The following is a 22,582-nucleotide window of genomic DNA, read 5'->3' on the forward strand; positions in this document are numbered from 1 at the left end:
TGGTATGTCGGTGACAAGCAGTGCTGCGCGTTTTCCATTTGTGAAGCACGTGTCGGACCTTGCGGGCCTTCTGGGCCTCACGAACCTCCGAGCAGCCGTGGGCCTTGCCCCTGCATGACTGCATTTGTACCTACTTGCAGGTATTCTTTGTCACTCACCCTCGTCTCATCGTCACATTTTCATAGCGTAGATGGAGCGCTGTGTCTCCGTAAAAAACTACTCGCACATCGTTACGATAATTTATTATTCGGAAAGGGAAATTGCTATGCCGATATATGAATTCCGAATATCGTACTTACGAGGTGTCAAGCCACGCGATGCCGGTGAAAACTCCACGCTGTTTTAATTACGAGAAGCGAATGACAATTGATTTGGACTTGAAATTGAAATTTTAGTCGAGTCTCAATTATGGTAAGTAGGTACGTCTGGAGAAAACATCCCGGAGCTGGTAGCTGCGCGTTTGTCATACTTAAATCATTGTATCCTCTGATCAAATGAAGGGAAGTCCATTCGATTAATGATCACTGAAAAGCTGTATTGATTGACATTCCGAGCAGAAAATTAAGACATTGATCAAGACCTAGAATTTTTAATAACCGCCACTGCGTTTTCTGTGAAAGTAATGGACCAAGTACAAAATTGATTGCTTTCACTGCTTCATAGCTCGCGCAGAAATATTTGCAGTAGTATATAAAGTTTCGAACGACAGACCGTTGGCTATAATAACTGTACATGATATGCCTATTTAATAACTTTAACAGTCATGAAAGTAAAACTATTATACTATTGAATCGTGCTACCGGAAAGATTATACTTCAAACAATTATAACCAGCTCTAGGTCCGTGACGGCTCGAATTTCCATGAAATTTGAACAAATGTTATACGTGTCAATTTTCCTGAATTGTCGATAGCACAAAACGAAAACTGTAATCGTTAATGAAAATGCTCTATCGTCAACAATATTCCTAGTTTTTGAATTAACGCTTTTTCTGATTGGATTATAGCATTGAGTGTCGACTGATGCTTAATTCATTGCAATAAATTATCAGACCCGTTATTGTTTACGGCGGTCACAAATAATTTGAATCTCATTTCAAGCCAGATCCCATTTTACCTTCATTATGACGTTCGGTAAGGCAGTGCTATACGGAAGTATTTAGGCTAGTGGGTGAGTTTGATATGCAAAATTCTTACTACGGTTCTGGTTCATGCTTGATTCCTTTATGCAAAGGTATGTGTATCATGAGTCGTTAAGTTGAACGGTTGCGGTATTACGGAATAATATGCTAATTGTCGCGAAGATTTTTAACGTCAATATATTGTACACAACCTCGGGGGATTGTAACGCCAATAAACCTCAAAGTATGCATGACTTGGAACAGTTCACTTGTTTCAGAGGTAAGCTATAACATAAGCAATTCGACGAACAATTTTCCATTTGTAGTAAGCTAATTTATTCCATTTTTGAAACTTGGGAGTGAATCGAATAACAAAAAAAAACCATTTAGTTGTAGAATAAAATTAAGGGTGGTCACAATGTCGTGATTTTCACACTTCAGGGTCGTATGCTTCGCAGAGGTTTAATTGAAAACGTATCCTAAAAAGTACACTTCTACTTTCAAAGTAATAGCATTGAATTGGCCAGGATTCGATGCGCTGTTTGTGAAACCAGGGTTAATTTACTATGCTATGTATCAGAATGTTTCACTTGGGTGCAATATTTTTGCACTCTAAGCTGATAACTTGTATATGTCAGAATAAAACATAGCCCGCGAACTTTCCGTTTTCATACTGCAGGTTCCAAGTTCAAAAAAAAAAAAAATATTCGTATCCAATTCAAATTTCGAACTACAAATTCAGATTCGTGATTAACGATTCAAAAGCCTTCAGGTACCATATTACATGAATATAAAGCGATTTTCGTTTTTTTTTTTTTTTTGAATCCACCATTACAAATTTTGGAAGTCTGACCTTGAATACGTTATCGGTGCCCCAAAAACCTCCGCTTACCGATTTCTGCCAAAATTTGAGTATCTTTAGATTTTTTTTCCGCCATATCAGATTCGCAATTTTAAATTTCGTTAATCTGTCCTCAGATTCCTGATCAGTGAGTCAAAAAACCCTATATTAGTAATTTTCATTTGAATCCGTTCATCCATTCTCAAGATATCATGAAATTATATTTCATTTTGTGGAATTTTGTTAATGCAGTAATTCAAGAAGTGCTGAACGGATCTAAGCCAAAATCTAATCAATTCGAAGTTTGGAAAGGCTGCCTCAATTGATACCAAATTCATTGAAATCCGGTAACTCGTTCTCAAGATACCGCCGAACAAAAAAATTGATCGAACACATACGTACATACTTACATACATACATACTAGGGTGGTTCTTATTTGGATTGTTTTGGAATTTGTCCGCCGTCACCCCCAAAAAATAATTATGTTATATAGAGATAATCAGGCTCAATCCAAAAAATTTCCCGATTGCTCTAACACCAAAAACTGATCTTCGCTGATAACGTGATAAATATTAGATTTACGAAAATTTTACAAGATATTTTTTTTTGTAGAGGATTAAATTTTCTGCAGAACAGCTAGAGGAATTTTTTTTAGACATACAGTTTTAAAGTAAGCTATATTTTTCTGAAAAAAATTTCAAATGCATGACATCTTCCGTATAAAATTCGATTGCCTCGCGTGGCATATTAGAGTTATTGGAAATTGTTTTGGGTTCAGCCTGGTTTCTGTCTGTGTAACATGATTATTTTTTGGGGATGAGTGCAAAGAAATTCCAAAATAATCCAAATAAGAACCACCCCAATACACACATACATACATACATACATACACATACACAGCGTCCATCCGAAAATGGTCGGAGATGATTCTCTAGATCTTAAGAATTGAGATGTCGAGATCTAGTGAAATTTCAATTTTCAATTTTCAGGGTGATTACAATAACTTTCTTTTTGTCTGAAAACAGAGAAACGGGAAGTTAATAAATGAATAAAAACACCTGTCGAAACGATTTTCATTACTTATATCCAATATCAGAAAGTCGCTATTGTAATTCAAAGATTTCTCATTTAAAAAAAAATACAGAAGACCGTATTATTTTTTAATATTTTTATAAATCACAAGGAAAGTACCCGGCCTTCAGATTGTGGATTCTGCTAAAATTTCTAAGGGTGTTTCTTGGACCAAAAATGTGGGGCTTCTTCAGTTAAATTTACGCTAGATCAGATTATCAAAAATTCGTAGTTTTTTCGATATTTCTCTGAGATAAAATGTACCTTCACACCTGAATCTATAAGCTCCTATCATTGAAGCTTCCTAAAAATATACTGATAATTAGTAATCAAGGTGAAAATTCGACACAAGGTCTCTTTTTAGTCGAACTAAAAATACAATCGATTGTAAACCTAGTAAAAAAAGGCCTATCCGATTAACTTCGACATCATGGACTCCGTATTTAAGAACGAGGAAATGTACTTAAAAGATTTAACAGAATGCATAATCCAGAAGCCTCTGATACTCTCCTTACCAGACGAGTATTGTAGATGACGTAATTTTTTTTCGAAAGTCTCCAGTCAGCAAAATCCGTTACTTCAACGGTTCACAAGTTTTTTCTTATTAATTCATTTAAAATAAAAATTGATTTTCACACGTTTGTAGTGGCTAAACAATTGACCTTACAGCATAAATTCAAATCACGATCTTGTAAAAAATTTCAGACTCTACACAATGCTTCCAGGTTGAAGTCCATATTATTTAATGCGATTGAGAATGAGTGGTATAAATTTAATAGGCAAATAAGATTTTCCCTTTGTTATTTGAGAGGGAAAATGTTGAATTCCAATGTCGACCTTTGATAATTGGCTTCACGAGATACTCTTCCTCGTGGATTCTTTTTTCTCTATGTACACTTAGTTTTTTCGACAAGTGCGATAACAAATGTCTCTTCTAAACAAAAAATTCTACTTACGTGAACTCCGACGTCAGTTGAGCACACGTATTGTACAATTTATGAGAAATATGGCGTTGAACCGATCTGACACATATGCAATTTTTAATGTGAAGCAATACTTGACGTAGAAGCACATTAATAAAAATATCAGTTTAGGTGAAATTTTACCGTTAATTGTGAAAGGTATATACTTAGTTTACGTTGAGGGAACGAATTACGAGAGAGACGATTCCACCTTCGCATAAAATTCTCAATAAATTTCATGGTCTATAGTAAATAAGACTTTTGTACCTGGAATCATTTTTTCAATTTTGGCTATGAAATGGGAGAATTTCAACATTTTGACACAGAATCAGTGTCATCGCTTTTCCATGAAAAAATACACTAGCAATCATTTGGTCAAACAACATGATTTTTTGGTAGGGGAATCTGAAAATTGTTTTGAAATCTGTACCAAGGTACATCACCCTCGTTTACCTTAAGCGCTACGCAACGATGTAGGATTCTCAATAGTATATTATTTGTATATTCAGTTATTCATTGCAATGAGTGTCTGTAACTTTTTTTGAGGCGAGATATCAATCAGATTTTTTTTTTTTTTGCATAACAATATGAGTTTTGTGCTTTAAACATTTGGACCGTCGAAAATATTAAGTTTATCCAAAAATATCTGTGGTGAATAATTTAAAAAATCGAGAGTTCGGCTTACTACCTACTAAATCAATAGAAGCTTTCTTTTTTCTTGTCTTTCTAAATAATCTAGGAAGAAAAAGAAAATGATTGTATATGTGAACAGTGTTCCAAGGTATAAGAACGTACAATTCACAAATGATATCAAGGTGTGTTTGTTTATAGGTTATGTGTACATCTTAAATAAATTTCACGGTGTATATGAGGCATTCCACCATAGACCGACCTACGTCTAACCCTCACCATTAGCAATTTTATTTATTTTTGTGTATGGCGTAGAGTGTATAAAAAATCATCTTTCACGGAGCTTTAGGTTTTTTGGACCACGGGTTTGATTTTTATTGCTCGCAAAAACACAAAAACCTAATTTTTCGTGCGAACAGCGCTAATTGATTGGCTTTGAATTTTGTTTGTAAATTCTTGATTAAAAAATGAAAATCTTGAGACCAAGATGGAAGTGGGCAAGTTTTTGGTTTAGAAGCTGCAGGTTAAGCAAGTAACTAAAAAGTTATAAAAATCAAATTGAGTATAAATTTCGGAAATAAAAATTCATATTTATACGTTTTTTCTCGCTTTTGAATTACTTGTTTCGGTTGTAGCTTCTAGACCAAAAGCGCAAAAGTGAGAAAGAGCGAATTAAATATCATTTCGTCTTTTTTTTATTAGAATCATAAGCTCGAATTCTTACCTATAGTTAGTACAAGGTATATGAAGCTTCAGTTTGTTTTCACGGTAAAATATGAATTGACAACCGACTTATTGTTAATGCAAAGAATTATGTCTTTCGAAACGGCGTGGATCTAATCTCAAAATCTCTTCATCCGATTAACTTGAAATTTGAACAGACCCTTGATAATAACGTTTGTACTATGTATAAAAATCCGACCTTGTCCTTATAATACTCAAGTAAAAAAAGATTGAAAGTCGTCGTGTTTTTTTAACCAAATCCTTATGCCAGTGCCCTAATACGTAAATTACTGCAGACTAAAAGCATAATTAAAGTAATTCCTTTTGAAATACTACAAATGTTGGTTTTCACATCACAAAATATATGGGACATGACTCAATGTTTTAATCATATTTTTAATAATGATGACACTTGCTTAACTTGGTTTGAATAAACGGAGAATCATGTCGTTCCCTATAAAATGTGTAAATATGAACATAAATCATTCATGGGCAGTAGAATTTGTTCAATTCTTTGGCATCTCATATACTTTATAACCGTCTGTAGTCACCGATTTATGTATCAGGACTTCAAGTAGACCGAAAAATATTTAATCGATCATGACTGTAAGCGAAGTTGAAAATTAAATAAAAAAATAGAAGTCTTGAGAGAAAAAATTTTAATGCAAAAAACGTGATTCCGCTGTATGATACGTATATCTTGACATTCAAAAAGTTTTTCACGAGTTTCAGAAATTTTGTATTGTAGTAACAGCCTCTTGTATCGGAAACAAATGAACAGTATACTTCAGATCGTATAAAATGGGGTACGAAGGTGTTGCATGATATAACAATGAAGGGTGAGTACGATGATATTTGCAAGAATAATTTATTAAATAAAATTATCATAAATAGAAAAATATTTTACAAAAGTATTTTGGTCTTTGGGTACTAGTGCGTTTGTTTGGTACAAAATGGACAGTATTGTGTTGATTTTGTTCGTTGAGATCGATTTAGTTCTGGACGTATCCAGCGTAAGCGAGGTCCTGTGCGGTCTCCTGGGGGACGGCCTGGGTCTCGTCGAAGGCACGATACTGGGCAGCTTGGTACTCCCAGGGTCCGTGAGCAGCGAGGGGAGCGGCGTGACCGTCAGCAGCGATCTTTTTGCATAGCTGGAAGATAGCCAAGCCAACAGAAACGACGAAGCTGAAGAACGAGAGCTGGAGTGCGTTCCAGGCCTTCAGTCCCAGGACACCGATGGCCAGAGGAATGAGGGTCATCGCTTTCAACAGGACGAAAACGAGGATGGGGATGATGACCTTCTTCAGTTTCGATTTACGGGCTTCCTGGACAGCGCGACCTTCACCGAACTTCACGTTGAAAGAAAGTTCGTCATCGTCAATGTTACGGGGGCTGACTTTAACTGAGGACTCGAAGGGAAGCTTGAAAGTAACGTCGTGGGAAGCCAAGTACGACTGGACGGTCTCGAGGAAAGAGCCTTCACTGCGGGCAGACACTTCCTCGACGGGGTAGGAGTTGCGTGTCACCTCGACGGTCTCTGATACCTGAAAGATTACAAATTCTAGAGTTATTGACAATGGCATGTGATGAGGTTCGAACGCCGGAGAAATATTTACCTTAAAACTGTCCTTGCGGAAGATCTGATCCAGAAGATTGAGGACCTTGAATTTCATGCACGAAATCTCATCGTTCTTCTGGGCACAGTCACTTTTCATCTGGTCCACCATCGTATCCATGCTGGTGCCTTTCCAAAAGTCAGTTTTGGCTGGCTGGGCTGTGGCCAAGGCCAAAAGGGTGCACAGAACGTAGAACTTCATCCTGATGAAGTTGGTAAAGAGACACCTCAAAAGTCGAGACTGAATGAAGGAAGATTCGAGGTTTCAATCAAGCGCCGACTACTGCACTTGATCGGAGGCGATTGTATCACTGATGCTTTTGGGCTGGGCCAGTGCCTCTTTATACGTTGCCACCAACCCCTGTCCCCACTGTTGAAATTTTCTTTTCGTTCAGTATGGTATTCGATTATCGGGGTCTCGGACATGCCGCGACTGACTAATGAACCCTGCGACTCCATCCTGGCTTAAACTCCACGCCGTGGCCAACTTCAGTTATACTCGAAGGTGCGAGTCTCAGCAAAATATTATGTGGAGTACATCAATGGTCAGTTAAACCGTTCTGATTAGGATACGTGAACACGTGGCATAAAAACGGCGAGCTAGTCGAAAAAAAAAACTCGTTTGTTTAGAGCTCGACGTGACTCGTACCGACGATATTAGGTATACAGCGATAAACGACTTCACCAGTAAACAATATTTTCATACTTTGGTGCCACATGACTATTCCCTACTTCAGAAAAATGCACCCAATTATAAGACATATTTAACTGCAAAAAATTACGCTTTGCAGTCTCATGTGTTTCATTGGAAGTTTCATTGTTGAAAGATGTTGTGGGAGCCAACGAATTCCGTCTGTGACCTTTCACGGCGCACTCCAGCTTTGCCAATAGTATGCAGATTCCACGTATTGAGGCCCCAATCCTGGTGCTCTCATTCATGAAATTTCTTCAAGATAAACATTCCTGCAGAATTGCCATGTTCTGCACGTGCAGCGCAGTGCATCACGTGTTTTGCAAACATGTCTACGTGAATCTCATTCACCTGCTAACGGATATCAGTGGCGAACAAAGCACATCGAAAATCAGATAAATTATGAAAACTGAGTATACACGAAGTAACGAATTGTCTGAGAAGCCTAGGCGAGTTTTAAACATCGTCATCATTAACGAACCGTTAGTCATTGATTATGGAACCAGCGTTCACATTGCACGTGGCTGCATGGACGAATCATTAAACCAAGTAGGTACGTTCAGCGTCAATGGCTACCGATCTGTCACTTATAAACAAACAAATTACTCTCTGGGGAGATGCTAGTTCGACTAAATCTTGATCACGAGTAAGTCTGTGGATTGACAACTGCGTTTTAAGCGAGCAGCTACTTGTCTACAGAAATCAGTTTCATGGAAAGTTCTAAATGTTCGTATTCGTGGTAAGAATCCCTGCATTATGGTGGTTATAAGCGTTAAGCGTTCATCGTGGCTTGTGTCTACAAATCAATTCCATTTTGCCACATTTCACTTTCCACGTATCCAGTCTTTCCTACTTAAAATTTCTGGTCACGTTCTTCCAGAGACTGAGTAAATCAAACTTGTCTGGGGATCCGTTTGATTGTGTGGTGAAGAATTCGCGTTACCCTTAGCAAGGAGAATATGGTGTAGAATCTAATCGTTCATTCATAACACGCTTGTTTTGCACACTTTCCATGCGGAGAGATGGCTGTGACCCACAACACCTTCTTCTGGGTTAATTTCTCCCCTGGTCAATAATAATTAGCGGCTTTGATAGCGACGCCTCTCTATTTCAGACGCAAGTCACCCGGATCTTTGTTATAGTTTGGCTCAGTCGTTTAGTCGTTTAGTATGCGCTTCTTGTATTACGTGTGAGAATATGTAGGGTGACACCTTTCAACGTGGTGCACATGAATTTTTCGAGACAATAGCTGCGAGTAATTGGGCTTCTAGGTCAATATTTTCATAAATATGTGGGCCAATAAAAAATAACGAGTGCGTGAATTATCAACCACTTCTTCCGCCTGTCGGGGCAGTTCTAATCTGGAGACTGAAATGATATTTCTATTTCTTTCGAACACTGTATCAGGTTGTTTCAACTTGAGGTTAAGTACATGCTGGGTCAATTGCAAATAAGCCAGGGAGATTTAGCATTTTAAACTGAAAGAATTTTATGTATTGGTCTCTATCCAACCATTTGTAGTCCGTCTGTAACAACTATGAGATAATTAATCCTCGTCCATCGTGTTTTGTAACAATCGTAGCATGGATTTATATTGATTGAAATGAACAGAATCTGGAATCGAATTTATTGTTTCTTGCGAGTATAGTCCGCTGTTTTTTCATTCAGTCGAAAAAAAGTACTTTCACTATCAATTTTTCATTCCGAGTGATTTACGGTGTCGATGGAATAAGTGAGTCATTTTATTTCACGTTTTGCTGTAATCTATCTATCACCAGTTCATTGTTATCCTGAATTAAAAAAGCTAACTCAACTGCTTTCAACAGCAAATTGAGCACCTTGCCATTGGCTTGTTTATCTGGACTTGATGCACAAAGGTAACAGCCAGATATTTTTTTACAGTTACGCACCCACGTACAGCAGACGTTTTCTTTCAAACAACTACTCTACCTGCATGTAGAGGCATGAGTATCGTGGCCCAAATTATTGCCATCACTTCGAATTTATTTGCGATTGTATTTCCAAAAATGCGTTCTACAACTGATTGATCTGGATTTATGAAACACGGTAAAACTTCATCTTGAGATAAAAATTCCTAAACTCTTAAATCTCAAGCCCGGGTGTTTGGAAGAGTACGGTATTTGAAACACAAGAGGCATGGTCAGGTTTATAGTAAAAATAGAAGTTTTTATTTTACATAAATAGTGAAAGTACATTTGTATCTATGAGAGAGCGTCTAAAAAAGGCGCTAATAAATATCTTAAATAGAGTATCTATAGTCGTTGGTTCTCCGCATGTTGGAATGATGGGTTCCGAATTTACTTCCGGTAGGCACGGTAAGGTCCATGCGGTGCGGTGTCCCAATGAGGAGCGTGTTCCACGGGTGGGTGTCCGTAGTGGACAACCTCGTAGGCGACCTTGGGCTTTGTGAGCTTGAAGATAAGCATGGCTCCGCTGAGCACAAGAGAAAGGAGTCCTAAGGTGAGGGCCTTCCAGGTCTTCAGCGCAATCAGAGCAAGTGCCAGGGGCACCAAAGCTGTAGCCTTGAACTTCAGTCCCAAAAGAAAGGGAATCATTACCTTCTTCACAAACCCACGACCTGCGAAAGTGGAACAATAACAGTTTTACACAAGTTTCACACTGAGTTTTGCTCGTCACTACCATTCAGCTATTCTCCATTATTACAAACACTTGTGCGAATCTAGCGCTCTTCAAATAGTTTGATTCTTACCCTGTCCTGCCTGGGTGTCAGCCAGGGGTACAGACAGACTAGACGGCACAGATTCAACCAAAGCTCTGGGGACGATGTTGGACCCGGAAATGGCCTCAGGCAGCTTAGCCTCTAGCTGATGACTGGATAAGTAAGCATCCAACTTCTCCAGCATCATGGATCGCAGGACCTCCCTTCTGGCCGGGTCAGCGGCATCGTATTGCTGGTAGTATTCATCGGCATTATCCTCAGGCGCGTCGCGTGACTTAACGATGACCAGGTCTTCCGTGATCCTTATCCTGTCCTGTTTAACAGCCTCGCTCACGTAAGCCAGTAGCTTTGGCTTAACGCAAGATAGCAGAGATTCACTGTCCACGCACCTGAAACGTAAGTAGTGGTTATTGGCGATGAAAAGTAAATATCTGATTCGAAGAGTTGAAGTTATTCTTCGTTCGAATGAATGCCTTAAATTTACCACTAACCTGTAGTAAATGTCTCTCAGAGCCTCCGTCGTCGTGGAGGCATCCGGGACTTGGGCTATGGCGAGAGAGCCCAGAAGGGACAACGAAATGATAAGGAAAACCTGCATGACTGTTCCAGACGACGGTCGACTCCTGAGGCTTAACACCGAATGACTTCCTGAACGTCGCCACGCGGCTTTATACTCGATGGACGCTCTGGACGACTGCTGAATTTTTATGAGAACGTGCTGTCAAAGGCAAGAAGAAAGCCATCGTGTAGGGTGCTGTGATTGGTTTTGGTGCTTCGGCCACTTGCTCCACTGTGGCAAATTCAAGCTGACTGTAGGTCAAAAAGTGAGAATTGAATCAAGTAAAAACCATCATTAGAGCACTGTACGTGCCTAGTGAAGTCATAGCATCGTACATTGAACGAATTATTTTTTGTTGAAAAAGTGAATCAAGATTCTCGCTCAAAATGCATTTTCAATAGCCACAAAATATTACTCCTGTATCAAGCTTGAGATTTTTTCACATTATTGATGCACGTGAAAGTTATATCTAAGATACAACCATCAATTCAGTTTTTTCTTAGCCCTTGGAACAGTATTCCAAGTTAGACGTTATTACATTTCATACGTGAATAAAACATTTCGCGACGTGGATTCATCAAACGTTTGATGAATTAAAGCAGGTCAGTATTATATATTGTATATAACAAACTGTTTTTTTTTTTCATTTGTCATTAGTTTCTGCGGAAATAAAAATCCTCTTGAAGGTAAAGAATTTTAAGCCATAGTCTCTAAGAGATGCCTCATACTTTTTACCTTTTTTCCATTTAAATGACGTATGAAAAGTACAACATATTCAATAAACGTATAGGAATATAAGATTATGTATTGCTGTTACTTGGCGTAATTTTCTAAAATGAACGTATAATATAGTTTAACCGTTGAACTGGCTTCATTTTAATGTAAATAATAGTATATTTGATTATTCAGACGTGGAAAGCTTCCTTTAAGTCGGCCATTTTGATCAAAGTGTTGAGAAGGTTGTTATTTTGCTATTATCTGGTTTCTGGTCGCTCCAAGGTCAAAGACGCTTATATCAGTATCAAAGGTAAGCTAATTATCTCCAGTATTTTGTTTATATAGGACCATTTACACATATGTTGCGAGGTTTATTTTAGACTTCAACTGAAAATCTTATTGATTTCAGGAGGATTTGTGAACACAAATACTAATGATTTAAAGCTATTGCCCCAATTGAATACAGTCGATTACATGATTGAGACTTGATACAAATGATTTATGTATGTTACTTCTGATCTTATACATTGTTCCAAATCAAGTGCAACTAACGTCAGACCGTATTCAGCTGCGTTTCGTGTGATGTACTCTATATAATGTTTTTCAAATTTATTTTGAAATGCATCATCATCTGTGCGTAATGATGAACAGGATTGCATTATATTCAATCCGAAAGAAGTCACAGTTGACACTGCATTCTCAACAGTTAAAATACCTAGACGTTTCCGTCACACATTAGCATGCTCTGTAATGTCAATAATCAACAATCAATAGTATGTATAATCCGAGTTGCTACGATGAATATTACTTTATAGCCCCGTTAAACTTCTAGCTGTCGTGAGCATGAATTGAGGTACCTACTGAACGTTTCATGGGAGGCAAATCGGTGTAGACTTTCGAATCTTCTTTTTATTCTGCACGTTGATACTCTTCGAAATCTTATATATTCCCGCTAAAAGTTTATTCGTATTATGAAAAATTCGGTCAATATTTGCAATAAAATTTTTTCAACCGTCTTACATAAAAATCAGTCATTTTATTACTAAAAACGTATTTATAGTTCAGAACAATTACATTTTTTATCAGGAGACTGTCACAGCTTTATGCAGAGTAAAATCGTACTTCTCAAGCTAAATTACGATTGATTGTTTATTGAACAGTGCATTTATTTGCAGGATAGTGCCCTAATTCGTCTTAATATTTATATTTAAAAAAAGCTACCATAAATTCCAAACTCTTTTATCACCTTGTTAATTGATTGGTAACATACTTCTGTCTCGTGTCTGATGAAAAATTTCTGCCAAGTTTGATTGCATGCTTTTGATATGTGGACTCAGGTCTTAATACTCATCTACATAACTGAACTCGATACTTGGCGTTGAATTGAATATGTCAGAGTTATTAAAATAGTATTTTGAATATACAGAACATAAGGCTTCCAAATTTTGAAAAAGCAGAATCATTTCGAAAATCTGTTGTGGCATTTTTAAACGAATTGGAAGGTCTAGGATGAATCAAAGTGCAAATAAATTTTCTGTGGTATTTTTCGATCATATGGATCTATACGTATATGTCTTAAATGCTTTTAATAACAAATTGTTGGATAAACTATTAATGAATTATTTTTTTCAATCTGGCATGTTTTTCATAAGTTTGATTTATTTTCTGGAAGAAAATTGAAGAGAGTTTTTTTCTACCATTATCGCAAGCAACGGAGTTATTGGTATAGAATAAAAAATCTTCACCAATTTTCCACCTTACATGAAATTTGTGACCAGGTAGATGAGTGATGAGGAGAATTCGTCAAGTAATAGTCAATATGTGTATATTTTACAAAAACTATAAGAAAATACAAAAAAGCTTAACTACACATTCGTTTTTTCCTTAGACATCATCTGTTAGTTAATTAGATTTGTCTCGATGTATTAGCTAAGTTGAATCTTAAATTTGCGGTCGATGACTTTCAAACAATTATTGTAACCAGCATGTTCTTTAAGTTTTAAGGTTAGTTGCACAAAACTTTTCGTTTGTGTCTTCACAGTCAGAAATTGCAACAATTATATGTACAACGTGTTAAAGAGCGAGAAGGCAATGTTTAAAAATGAAATTACATTCATAAAATAGCGGTGTATTAGGATTACTTACAATTATTTGACGACCTCTACAGCTTTGATGTTTTTATAACGCCATTTTCGAATGAAGTGACACGAAAATTAATTACGGTGTATTACCAATATCGAAGATTTACAGATAGTCAATTGACGAATGAGCAATATTATCGCAAAACGATATCAAGGGTGCCGAAATTGGTATGTCAGTACGTCTATTAACAGTATTCTTATATTTGCTAATATGCATCATATCTTTAACATTTCTTTTGTACCAATTAGGTTCCGAAGTTATTACTGCTGCCTTTTCGAAATCAAAGTGATTTCCCGAATATAAATTACTTTGAGCCGCCAGAGCGCAACTATCTGCATCGTGACATGTAGATTTTATTACAGTTTTTGCAATAAATTTTATAAACGGTATTGATTTGGTCTTGACTAGAAGTCACTGTTTTTGGGGCCCTGAAAAGTCTATTTGTGTTATTTAAAGTTTTAAACACTACGTCAATACCTTCCCTTTTTTTTAAATTGCTTGATATTGATAGACAAACCTTCTATATATGGGGTTGAATCCACATTATGTTCAAGGTTGTTATTGTTATTTCCGTGTATGATGTTGTAGAATTTATGAATTATACGTTTCTTAATATCTAAAAGAAAATTAAGCGGATATTCATTATTTAATAGGGTCTTATCCACCACTTTCAAATTTTTTGAACAAAATTGTGGGTAAGAAATTTTTAGGCAACGACCTTATAAAGCTATGGCGACAGATTTCTTATGTTGTATCGGTAGTTTAGAGTTGAAATGCAAACATCTTCCCGACCACGTTTCCTTGTGATACCAATCAAGAAAAATTTCATTATTTTGATTCATTACCCATGTGTCAAGAAAACATTTTATTATCGCCAACTGTGCTAAACACCATACGGGAATGTTCATTTTAAGCGAAATTGAAAAAATATATTTTTGACTACACCACACGAGAGGTATAACTTTTAGCGACAACTAATAAAAAAATGCATCTGCCAATTTCAAATGGCTCATAAATATACATGTATGTTATAACAGCGTCATTATCAAATCTAGGTACTTTATGTTCGCTTTCTTTGTTGGAGGCTTTCCTTTCTTCTTAATTTCTGGAATACGCTATAGTAAAATTTTTATAGAAATACTTATACCATTCAGAGGAAAATCCATGATAAAACCGATGCTAAAGAATTTCAGACTAATATTGATATTTTCTGTAATACTCATACCTTTTAAGTATATTTTGATAGAGTCGAGGCAGTAAAGTTTACCAAGAACAAGATTTCAATTTGCTATGATCACATTTCGGTATTTTTCAGTTTTTTGGGGGGTACGTTTACAGGCTTATCAAATTTCTGAAATCACAAAAATTGGCAGTTTCCTGGAAAATTTGACCAACATAAAAAATGTTCAATGTAGAGCCACATTAAAAATTTTGCGTATCATTGACACACTATTCTTCTGATCACAAGCAAGTTAAGGTGCATTTTATGATACCACTGCTCGCTAAGGCGTTGCCCATAAACCACGTAGCTCTATTTTGGGAACTTTCGAGTGCCCCTCCCTCCCCTTCCTGTATCGTCTATCGCGAAAATTACCCAGACCCCCCCCCCCCCCCTCCACTCACCGCCAGAAGGGCTCGTGGATTGAGAAAAAAAAATTTTATACATTAAAAAATTAATACACAAGTAGTCTATATTATTCAGAGATATCCAAAACAACAAATGGTCAGACTAGCCACGCATCCCAATTATTATTATTATTACGGGAAAACGTGACTGCAAAAGAAATAAGATTGCGCGTGGAAAAATAAATTAGAATGCCTCAATTGTAAAAACACGTATCGCAGAGTAAGACCCCCCCCCCCCCCCCCTCCAGCACCCCGCTCAAACTAGATACGCGGTTGACGGACAGCTTCTAACGGAATTATATTTGACACAATTTGACAGGTGTGTCAAGTATAAGTGCGTTCATTACTGGTAATATCCAGTTACAAGTCCACATATTTTGTTTAAAATTTTTTAGAAAACATGTTAAAGCAGGAATTTGAATATTTTGTCGTCATGCTAATAAATACCACGTTGATAAAACTTTGCAATTATCGTTTTCCAAACTTCACTTACACAGAGGCTAATTTTTGAACTTTGCGCCATTCATTCGTGATGAGCTAGTATACATCAGGGAGAATAAATAACTCTGTTTATCGTGAATATCATAGAAAAAAACGCTAGTCACTTATTGTCAAAAAAGTATATCACACAAACTCACAACACCATATATTCGTAAATATTAATTTGGTATACGCTCCTTTAATTTGCATTTCGGTAATATTGTTTATGGTATATCTTAACGATCGTTTTGAGTGTTTCACCAAATTTTGCGTCGACAGTACCCTTGCCTTCACAATGTAAACACCAATGTTTGTAATAAAAATTTTAATCCTTTTTATGCTACATTTAACCGTGATGGCGTAAAGTGAAATACAGGTTTGTAAAATAATAACAATGATCACTGTACATTGATGTACAATTTTAATCCCATCTAGTCTTATAAAATGATACTATCAATATAATATCTTACTGGCAATGACTGCGAACAAGCTGTCACCCCATCCTGCATGTAAAAAAAATAAGATCCATTTTGTCTCTCCTACGAATTTAACGATAAAATTTCATATCATTTTGCCATCTCGAGGTTGAGCAGATTAACGTAACTCGCTAAACACCGTAAACATAGATAGTTTATGAGGCTAATATGTAATGACGGCCCATCACGATAGCGGAATTATATGGCTTGGCAGTATAACCTGTCGAATCAGGAACTGTGGGTTACGCTAGAAATACGACATACTTACGCAGACCGTTGTGCATCTAACTCAACCTGTTATTATACATATATCAAACCCATAACCCAACAATGGAAAGTGTTGAACGATCGTTATATCTAACGAATGACCAGAGGGAAACTCTTTCGCTGATTGACGGATGATTTGTATAGTATTACACAACACAAATCATCCTGTACAGGAGTGTGCATTACGCATCGTACTGTGAATCTTCATTGAATGCTCTTACTTTATGTTTCTTAAATATCATTAGAAAGGGAGAGACTGATCAAAACTCACTGCTTATGTAACTACATCTCCGGGCAGGATGAGAAATTTATCTTCATCTAATTTCACGATTATCTATTGCCACGATAATTTGATTATGTTAATCAAGATTACGAATATCAATAATATCCTGCTTTGAAATTCCGTATTTTTTGGGTTTCATGTCATATTGAGGATTCTCATAAATAATATCGAAAGGTAAGTTAGCAGTTATTGAGTCTGTCACAATTATTGACCTTTTTCGGTTGTATCTGTAGACCCTTAGTTCAAAATTAACGGAAAATGAATTTGCAGTGTCTGATCCTCTAGGATTTGATTTTAGCCATCGAGAAATTCACCGTTTGTGCTATCAATTTATAATTTTGTAAAATAAAAGGGTCAATAATTGGGTGTAAACCCATCAATAACTGGTACACTTACCTTATAAGCTAATACGCCAGTTTTCTACCTCAGTTAACACTGCAAAAATATTCAATGTTTGGGATTGTAAGTGAATTGAATTCAGGTGAGAATACTTCTTTTCAAATTGATTTATTATACATAATTTACAAATTATAACCTATTGAGCACACACAAAATAGACAATTTCGCAAATAAATACAAACATTACACGAATGATTGTTAACGGTTTTCTACAATCTAAGTGGCATGAAATGAATCCACACCAGCGGATGGCAATGGCACCCTGTTTAATGAGAATGAATTTGACTATGACTACGAACTATGTAATTCAAGATGATAGTTCTTAGTTGAGATAAATAAAACGCATAACGCTAGTGTTAATACAGTCCAGATACTTGAATTATATCTCAGGAACGAACGGAAAGTCGGGCCTTGCTGTTAGATTTTCACTTCTAAGGTTTCTGATTAGCGATGCAATTAGACTAAATTTACCATACATACGAAATTAGAATCCATAAACCAAACGTCGCGAGTTATGGCCCATAAATCTCAGTACAATCTGAATGCACATTGTTCAGTAAATTCTAATTTCATAGTTTCTGTATTTCTATACGAAAATAAATATAAATATACCTATGGAATAAGACTATACAAAGATTGCAACTACATTTTGAGTCTACAACGCAACAACCTCTCGAAATCCTACCTCCGAACTTATGGTATTTTTCTATTCCGTGCTTATGTGACAGGAATACAAACGATGGCAATCACCGCGGTCTTGTCCAGCCCTTGCAGCATTCATGTATCGCTGAAATCGTCGCCCTGAAGCACTTTCTCGGTTACCTTGTCTAAGTTCATCCGCTTCCCTGGAATGAGATAAAACAAAGTTCAATGCATCGCAATCTAGTTCTCAATTTTTATTTTGAACTTACTATCACCATGCAATTGTGTTAAATATATAGATGTAATTAAATTCACAAGCCAAGGATCTTAAATATCTAATTATGATGTCACTGTTTTAACGTAATGAGCTATCATGTTGCCAAACACAATGTCAAAAAACATGGTCCGATTTAAAGTCAATGTAATTCCAACAAATGTACCATAGCCAGGGAATTGAAAATTCCCGTACTTATTAAGTACAAATCAGGTGATTATGTCTGCCGTAAAAAATGGAACGTAAGCATTACAATGAAATCAATTTTCACTCAAATCTGGTTAAATTCAACGATCTTTTTGGATATATTGATCGTTGAAAAATTGACAAACTTTATTACAGATTAGGAGTGGCAGTGCGTGAAAAAAACCCTACGAAGCAAATGAAACGTAAGCAGGCTTGCTTCAGAAAGTTGAAAAAATCGGTAATTCGCGTAGCGCCTGACTCGCGACCTTGCCGATTTCGGCGCACAAATTTACTTCCGGCTTTCATTGGTTAGTATAATTATTCGTACCACGTGTTTCTAAGTAAACTTCATCGACTACCGCCTTTACTTTTCCGCAGCGTTGTAGACCGTGGCTACTATGTAGGCGTGACCGTAATTCGACAAGGATCCTCGGTTCTTTCACCGGTTTGGTCTGCAACGACCTAGTTGTACTCGTTGCTATCTATCTGAATGCGAACGCGGGGAAAGGCGTGGAAATGCGGCGAAATATTACAAATATTTTATCCTGCCCATGTTTACTAAAGGTGCGTGTTATCACGTGGCGCATCACCAATGTGCATGCTCAGGTGTACCGTCGACATTTCACAATCGTGACCCAAAAACCTTAAAAAATATAACCTGGTCGACAGTGCTCGGTAGAAGGCCCCTGTCAGTGACCCGATTGGCTCAATTTTGACTCGCCTTATTGACGCGCCTTTCGCCCGAGTTTAATTGATTCAAAGTTATTTGTTGACGATTCGGAACCACAACGTACAAACTCTACACCAATGAGCACAGTCACTACATTTCTGCCGAGAACGACTTCACATACCTTGACAACTCGTTCGACACAAGATTGCTGTGCGGTGTATACACCGCGGGATTTTTATACATGCTGCAAATCAGCCGCTCGCGACAATCCTCTTCCAGAAACCTCAGCTGTTTGAAGATTTCGTCCAATCTCCCGACAATGGGACCGTAAAATTCGTCGTCATAGGCTCTGAGCTGACTCCTGGATGCATCGGATTGAGTATTCTTGGCATTGTCTTGCTGAGTTATTCTCTGCTGGGACGACTGCAGATTGTAGGTTGACTTTTGTGCGACTGTCACGGGATTCAAAGCAAGGGCATGTTGGAAATTCTGCGGGACTTGCGAGATTTGCTGATAGGGCTTGGCGACGTTTTGGGCCGGTTGATTTCCCGGCTGACCATTTTGCGTATAAATTGGAGACTTGGACGTCGGTTGCACGGAGTGAGGAATACGCTTAACGATGTCAACGGTCGGCGAGCTGTTCAACCAGGCATTAGCGCTGTCCGACTTTGAGGTGAATCCAGAATTCTTCGAAAATGTTGTTCCGGGTCTTATCTGCGAGCTGAACAAGTGATTCTGCTGCTGGTGTTGCTGCTGTGGATGGTAAGGGACCTTTGCCATACTCGGCTCAGTCACGGGTGCGGCTGCCCGAGTAAACCGGACCTCATCAAAGTACCCGTTGTAGGCTAAACCTTGAGCGTGATTCCCTATGGGACCCAAGTTTGAAACGGGCCCCCTTAGTCCGAGATTTTTGTTGAACTGGGTCATGCCTATGTTGCTCAAAGTGTGGCGTATATTTGGATTGGGATTCTCGTACGGCCCAACCGGCTTGTCGTACTTTATCTGAGGCCCGTACTTCTCGTATGAACCCGGCTGATTGGGAACCACAGTAACCGGTCTGGCGTTAGCCGCATATTGAGGCACCCCGTATGGGCCGAGTGCCGGCTGCACGCCGGCGTAAGGCTCTGGAGTCAAGACACCGGGATCCTCGTAAGAAGCGATTCCCCATTCCCTCAACTCTTCCATGTCTTTCCTGTACTGAATATGTGGCTGCGTGTAGTCGTAGCCGTCAAATTCCTCCTCTTCGTGATGGTGTGGATGATGCTCGTGGTGGAAGGTTGGAACCGGTACCGGAACCGGGACGTGATGATGATGGTGGGCAATCTGGAAAATATCGAGAATAAGGTGTTTAATTGGCCGCGAATTTTTTTGGCTAATTTACAAAGTAGGGGTATTCTACTGAAAAGAAGGCGCAATTTCATGCGTACGATTTACAGAAATTAACAACAAGTCTGCCGTAATATCCAAATGCCATTTTAGGTAATAATCGAGAATAAATTCTACCTGATGGTGATGATGATGATATTTGGTTCCGCCACTGTAATAGCTCGAACACAATTTGAAGACGTGGGCAAACGCCGGCACGAGGAAGAGCAGGACTTTGAGGAACAATTTCTTCGCAGTTCCCACACCAAATAGGAATGGAATAATGAAAAAGAACTTGATCTTGATGAGCTTGATGATCAGAAGTAGGGCCAGGAAGCTTGTTAGCAACTTGTTCTTGATGAATTTTTCTGAAAAGATAATAATATCACAAGATCAAGTAAGACCAGATTATAACAACGACTTACTAGTTTAATAAAATTCGTCTGATACACATGTGATATAATAAGAAGAGGTGCCCATGCTTACTTATTTTGTGAAAGAGTCGTCCTTGCTCAGTTATTGCTCTTTGTTTGAAGTCTACTCTTATTAGAGCTCCATCTTCATCGACCTCTCTAGGACTGATCTTTATCGATGTACCCTCGAAAAAGAAGTTTGGAAGTTGAAGCTCATAATCCTTCGTTGCTAAGAACTTGATTGTTTTGTCGTGGAGGGCGTTGGTAACTTCTTCGAGTGGAGACACAGGTTCAACATAATAATTTTCACCTGACTTTCTGGAAGTCTGTTTTCCAGTTGATGACTTTCCATCGGTCTCGTCAATATTATTGTATTCTTCATCATGATTTTTCTCATTGTATTCGGCTAAATATTTGTGATAATCCAAGTTGTTTTTTGTCAAAGTAAAACCATCAAACACCGTGATATTGTCCCGGTCTGCAAATGTACTATCCAGATACGTATAGACATTCTTTTGTATGCACGAAAATGACGCTTTTTTCGCACAGTCTTTGAGAAGCCCTTGCCACAGGACGTTTCCAGTTTCGTTGGGATATAAACCCTTGATATTGAATATATTGACGTACGATTTTAATTTGGTGAAGTTGAATAATTGGCAGTGAGTCGAAGACACGAGAAGTAGTAACAAGATCGTTCTTTGGCACATTTTAAACCCGTACATTTTGGCTACGTTTCGTGTTTTTCTTTTATTACAGTTTCGAAGTGTACAATGTTGCAAACAAATTTCGACAACCGCGACAACAATCCTACATTTTAAATCTCTGAAGCCAGAAAGTTACCAAACATAGTGTTAAAACGACCACTTAAAATTTAATTCATACTCTGTGAGTGAAGTATATTTTATGCCTTAGAATTTCACTTAATCTCAATCAAAGAAGGAGAAAGTTGAAAAACGATACTATTGATATTTTTTTTATCAATAAACACCAGTAAATAGATCCCAAGCGAAAACGTGGTGTGAGATTACTTTCATCACTAGTTTGCACACTCGAGTTGTGCATTAATGGTGACAGAAATGAAAACAAAACGAAGACCATGAGCACACACGGTTGTAACCAACACTCCTCTTCAGTCGAGATGCACGTGGGCTCGCGTGATCGGTGTACCGATTACAGATCACGTCTCTCACCGGTGGAGAGATGTGCATCGAGCGATCTCTCGTATCGAACTAAGCTCGGACTTCTGCCGTCGGCGGTTACAATTCACCTCTTCGTCAAGTGTGTCAGAGGCCCTCCTACTCCTCCAGACACCGCGGAAGGTCATTATCTTCGTCAGCGTTGTGTGTGCTCGGCTGGTGTCGAGATTCCGTCTTCATTGGAATAGTGTAATCGAGACTTTGTTCTTCACCTTGACCTATGTGGGCCTTCAAGGTATCTACTCTACTTTTCGCTGAGGTTTGCGTAGCACAGCATTAGTCCAAATCAATTCGTGATAATTGGTCCAGCTTGGGGCTATTAAAATATGATCCAAATATGTTTTCAGATACTCCCAGCAATCCAATTAATCTAAAAACAGTTCCTCGGGTTGAGTCAGAAGTTTGGTATTTAATCCATTATAACAGATGCTGCTTGGAGGCGATTTCTTCTCCAATACCCGAATGAAAAATATATACCACGCGTCACCTGGCTACTGAAGACATTCTCGGTGATTCAAATGCGTGGCACGTGA

General features: G+C 37.9%; 3 protein-coding genes across 3 annotated transcripts; all 3 read right to left on the bottom strand.

Moving 5' to 3' along the window:
- Nucleotides 1-6,201: 6,201 nt before the first annotated feature.
- LOC124304541 (uncharacterized) lies at nt 6,202-7,266 on the bottom strand. The gene is made up of 2 exons (XM_046762917.1): nt 6,964-7,266; nt 6,202-6,891 (listed from the first exon to the last, which is right to left on the bottom strand). Exons 1-2 carry the CDS (start codon nt 7,162-7,164, stop codon nt 6,340-6,342), a joined length of 753 nt encoding a protein of 250 aa, XP_046618873.1. The 5' UTR covers nt 7,165-7,266; the 3' UTR covers nt 6,202-6,339.
- Nucleotides 7,267-9,819: 2,553 nt separating this feature from the next.
- LOC124304549 (uncharacterized) lies at nt 9,820-10,992 on the bottom strand. Its single transcript, XM_046762929.1, has 3 exons — nt 10,846-10,992; nt 10,385-10,743; nt 9,820-10,252 (listed from the first exon to the last, which is right to left on the bottom strand). Exons 1-3 carry the CDS (start codon nt 10,950-10,952, stop codon nt 9,972-9,974), a joined length of 747 nt encoding a protein of 248 aa, XP_046618885.1. The 5' UTR covers nt 10,953-10,992; the 3' UTR covers nt 9,820-9,971.
- A 6,403-nt stretch (nt 10,993-17,395) lies between these two features.
- On the bottom strand, nt 17,396-22,367 carry LOC124304227 (uncharacterized). Its single transcript, XM_046762278.1, has 4 exons — nt 20,927-22,367; nt 20,579-20,808; nt 19,257-20,398; nt 17,396-18,148 (listed from the first exon to the last, which is right to left on the bottom strand). The coding sequence occupies exons 1-4, from the start codon at nt 21,573-21,575 to the stop codon at nt 18,010-18,012; spliced, it is 2,160 nt and encodes a 719-aa protein (XP_046618234.1). The 5' UTR covers nt 21,576-22,367; the 3' UTR covers nt 17,396-18,009.
- Between the last annotated feature and the right edge of the window lie 215 nt (nt 22,368-22,582).

This window comes from Neodiprion virginianus, chromosome 1 (genome assembly GCF_021901495.1).
Source record: "Neodiprion virginianus isolate iyNeoVirg1 chromosome 1, iyNeoVirg1.1, whole genome shotgun sequence".
Lineage (NCBI taxonomy): Eukaryota > Metazoa > Arthropoda > Insecta > Hymenoptera > Diprionidae > Neodiprion > Neodiprion virginianus.

What these genes read in the sequence shown, in the direction of transcription:
- LOC124304541 (XM_046762917.1), bottom strand. Translation starts at nt 7,164, where the DNA reads ATGAAGTTCTACGTTCTGTGCACCCTTTTGGCCTTGGCCACAGCCCAG. An exon ending in TCCGCAAGGACAGTTTTAAG is followed by an intron (nt 6,892 to 6,963) that starts GTAAATATTTCT and finishes GTAATCTTTCAG; the next exon opens with GTATCAGAGACCGTCGAGGT.
- LOC124304549 (XM_046762929.1), bottom strand. Translation starts at nt 10,952, where the DNA reads ATGCAGGTTTTCCTTATCATTTCGTTGTCCCTTCTGGGCTCTCTCGCC. An exon ending in CTGAGAGACATTTACTACAG is followed by an intron (nt 10,744 to 10,845) that starts GTTAGTGGTAAA and finishes CTTACGTTTCAG; the next exon opens with GTGCGTGGACAGTGAATCTC. An exon ending in TGACACCCAGGCAGGACAGG is followed by an intron (nt 10,253 to 10,384) that starts GTAAGAATCAAA and finishes CCACTTTCGCAG; the next exon opens with GTCGTGGGTTTGTGAAGAAG.
- LOC124304227 (XM_046762278.1), bottom strand. Translation starts at nt 21,575, where the DNA reads ATGTACGGGTTTAAAATGTGCCAAAGAACGATCTTGTTACTACTTCTC. An exon ending in ATCATCATCATCACCATCAG is followed by an intron (nt 20,399 to 20,578) that starts GTAGAATTTATT and finishes GATATTTTCCAG; the next exon opens with ATTGCCCACCATCATCATCA. An exon ending in GTGTCGAACGAGTTGTCAAG is followed by an intron (nt 18,149 to 19,256) that starts GTATGTGAAGTC and finishes ATCTCATTCCAG; the next exon opens with GGAAGCGGATGAACTTAGAC.